Consider the following 2523-nt stretch of genomic DNA (forward strand, 5'->3'; position numbering starts at 1 on the left):
CCCCCCCCCATCCCGCCTCTCCAAATGTTGTGTTAACTTTGTATTCTTTTTTTATTTATGTAAGTGAATTCAGAAGTTAATATTTATCTAACAAGATTAAGATGCTGCCTGGTTATACTAAAAACCCAGAGCAGTTTGTAACTCTCCCAAGGCTACACTCTTCACTTTGTTACACAAATGTTTTTGCCAGGCTGGAATGCTTCCATGAACTCTTGCTTGTCTGAATGGAGAATAGAGAGGGGTGTGTGAGTGTATTTCAAAACTAGCCTATTGTAGAAATGTAATGTTACATTTGCTGCTTCATACACTTTCAAACCATAAGGAAGGTTGGGGGAGAGGGGTGTTTTGCAGTTCCTTGATAAAGACAAATCAGGTTTCATTTTCAGCTTCATTTTATTTATTTATGGCAGGCTTCCTCAAACTCAGCCCTCCAGGTGTTTTGAGACTACAATTCCCATCATCCCTGACCACTCGTCTTGCTAGCTAGGGATCATGGGAGTTGTAGGCCAAAAACATCTGGAGGGCCGAGTTTGAAGAAGCCTGATGTATGGCATTTAACAAGTCACTGTGTATAGGTCTACTCAGAATGAAGTGCCAGGTAAGTGTAAATAGGGTTGCAACCTTAATCCCATATAGATAAGCCTAAAACTGGTGAATTGCTAAGAAATGCAACCAACTAGCAAACGTTGATTCACTACTAAGCAGATAATTAAAGGAATTATCTCCACACACACCCCAGACAAGTTAAGCAAGTTTCTCTAAATCACACTTTCAATAAGTTTGCGGCCAATTTCTCTTGCTCCTTCCGTAGCCATGGCAGCCTTCCAAATCAGCAGCAAAAGGTTTCCTGTAAAAGAAAGGTTTTATTTATTTATGTGAGGATTTATCTTCCACTTTCCAGTTCAACAAATTGTTAAGTGTGAATTTCTGTTTAATTCTTACATGGTGGTATTTTGAGAGCTAATTTTACTGTGTGCTGTTATATTCTAATAGATTATTTAATGTTACATTATTTTGTTTGTTTTAAAGTTATGTTTTTATTATGACTTTTTGTGTTGGATCAGATTGTTATAAGGTGCATGATCTTTGTTGTACATTTTGTTGTTTCTTCAGCTTGTAAACTGCATTGTGTATAGTCAGTGCTTTTTTTCTAACAATGTTTAGGGGTACTCTCATTTTCCTACTCATATTGAAATACTGCCCCTCAATGAGGCCAAACTTAGATTCACAAAATGTATAGGGGTATGCATACCCCTGCCCCCCCCAAATGCACTGTGTATAGTTAAGATAGAAAGGTGGCATACAAATTAAAAGTTTAATGAAATGAAATGTTTGTGCAGGCATTGAATGGCTTGAAGATACTGATCCTGGACCATGCTATTTGTTTGTTTGTTTATTCATCCATAGCATTCAAGTATCTTCCCATCCTATTATATTTTGCTTTTGATCTGAGATGGAAGGCTTTGAGCTATCTATCAGGTAGGATTTTCAGGAACAGGACCTTGCAGATCAGAGTTCATATCTCTCCTCGGCCATGACATTAAGTAGGTTAGTCATCGTGTCTCAGCCTAATCTGCTTTACTCACTGAAGGAAAAGTGGATATGAGTGTAAAAATAAAATAAATATAAAAAGCAAAAAGTTGCTTTTTTCTCATTAATGCCACAAGATGGTGCCATGCAACACCAATTTTATAGCTATCTGAACAGCTGTGTGGAGAAGTGGAGCAAAAGACCATTATAAAGCAGAAAAAGCATGCAACCTCAGCTTGGTGAAATGCGTATTTCCCTCTGAAAATGAATCACCTCCTTTACAGGTTTCCCTTCTTCTGTGTCATTTATTTTTGGGAATACAATGAAGTTTATGTTTGGCTTCCAGTCCTGCCTGCCTTAATGGAGGCAGCCCCCACAACAGCGGGGGATTGTTAGCAAATGAAAAACAAGGATAACAGAGGATAAATCATCCTTGCAAATTCCCACCAGGGACAGGGGGAATGGACTTCACTCACAGTTCATCTCAGTACCTGGTTCTTGTTTGGGCATGGGAGGCAGGGAGGCGCTGAGTGCAAAAGCACCTCACCTGGTGAAAACCCTCCTACACCGCCATTAAGAAGCAGAGGTTCACTGTTTAATTGGATCTTTAATTGACTTTAAAGAACCGGCGTGTGATGGAAAAGGGTTGCAACAACATCTGCCGGACACTGTGAAGGCAGGAGGAAGAAACTGCATGCAGAAGAAAAACTGGAGGCAACCCTAGTATTTATGTTACATGAACAGATACAACTGAGTGTATATGTGTGGTGCTGGGAAATAAATATTTTGATTCAACCTCGAAAATGGTAAGAGAAAGCTGGAGAGTCTTCATGGCTCATGAGGAGACCCTCCCTAGAGCCTGAAGAGGATGTTGGTGAGGGCAGAGACCGGAGGCACAGCGGACTTTGTTTGGGCTGCTCAGCCTCCCTGCCTAACAGCTGGTGTGTGGGGTAGTGCAGAAGCAGCTACCACTTTCCTGTGCATCCTCCAGCC

General features: G+C 40.5%; 1 protein-coding gene across 1 annotated transcript in view; it reads right to left on the reverse strand.

The window, feature by feature from the left end:
- Positions 1–374: 374 nt before the first annotated feature.
- The window catches only part of LOC310673747 (protein LEG1 homolog), a 9964-nt gene continuing 7815 nt past the window's right edge, over positions 375–2523 (reverse strand). Inside the window, exons 5-6 of the mRNA XM_083432337.1 lie at positions 2078–2145; positions 375–847 (exon numbers count right to left, since the gene is read on the reverse strand). Of these exons, the coding sequence (XP_083288463.1) occupies positions 759–847; positions 2078–2145 (157 nt within the window). The 3' untranslated portion in view covers positions 375–758. The remainder of the gene's footprint in view (positions 848–2077; positions 2146–2523) is intronic.

The sequence above is a fragment of the Podarcis tiliguerta genome (assembly GCF_965153285.1).
Source record: "Podarcis tiliguerta genome assembly, chromosome: 3".
In the NCBI taxonomy this organism is placed as follows: domain Eukaryota; kingdom Metazoa; phylum Chordata; class Lepidosauria; order Squamata; family Lacertidae; genus Podarcis; species Podarcis tiliguerta.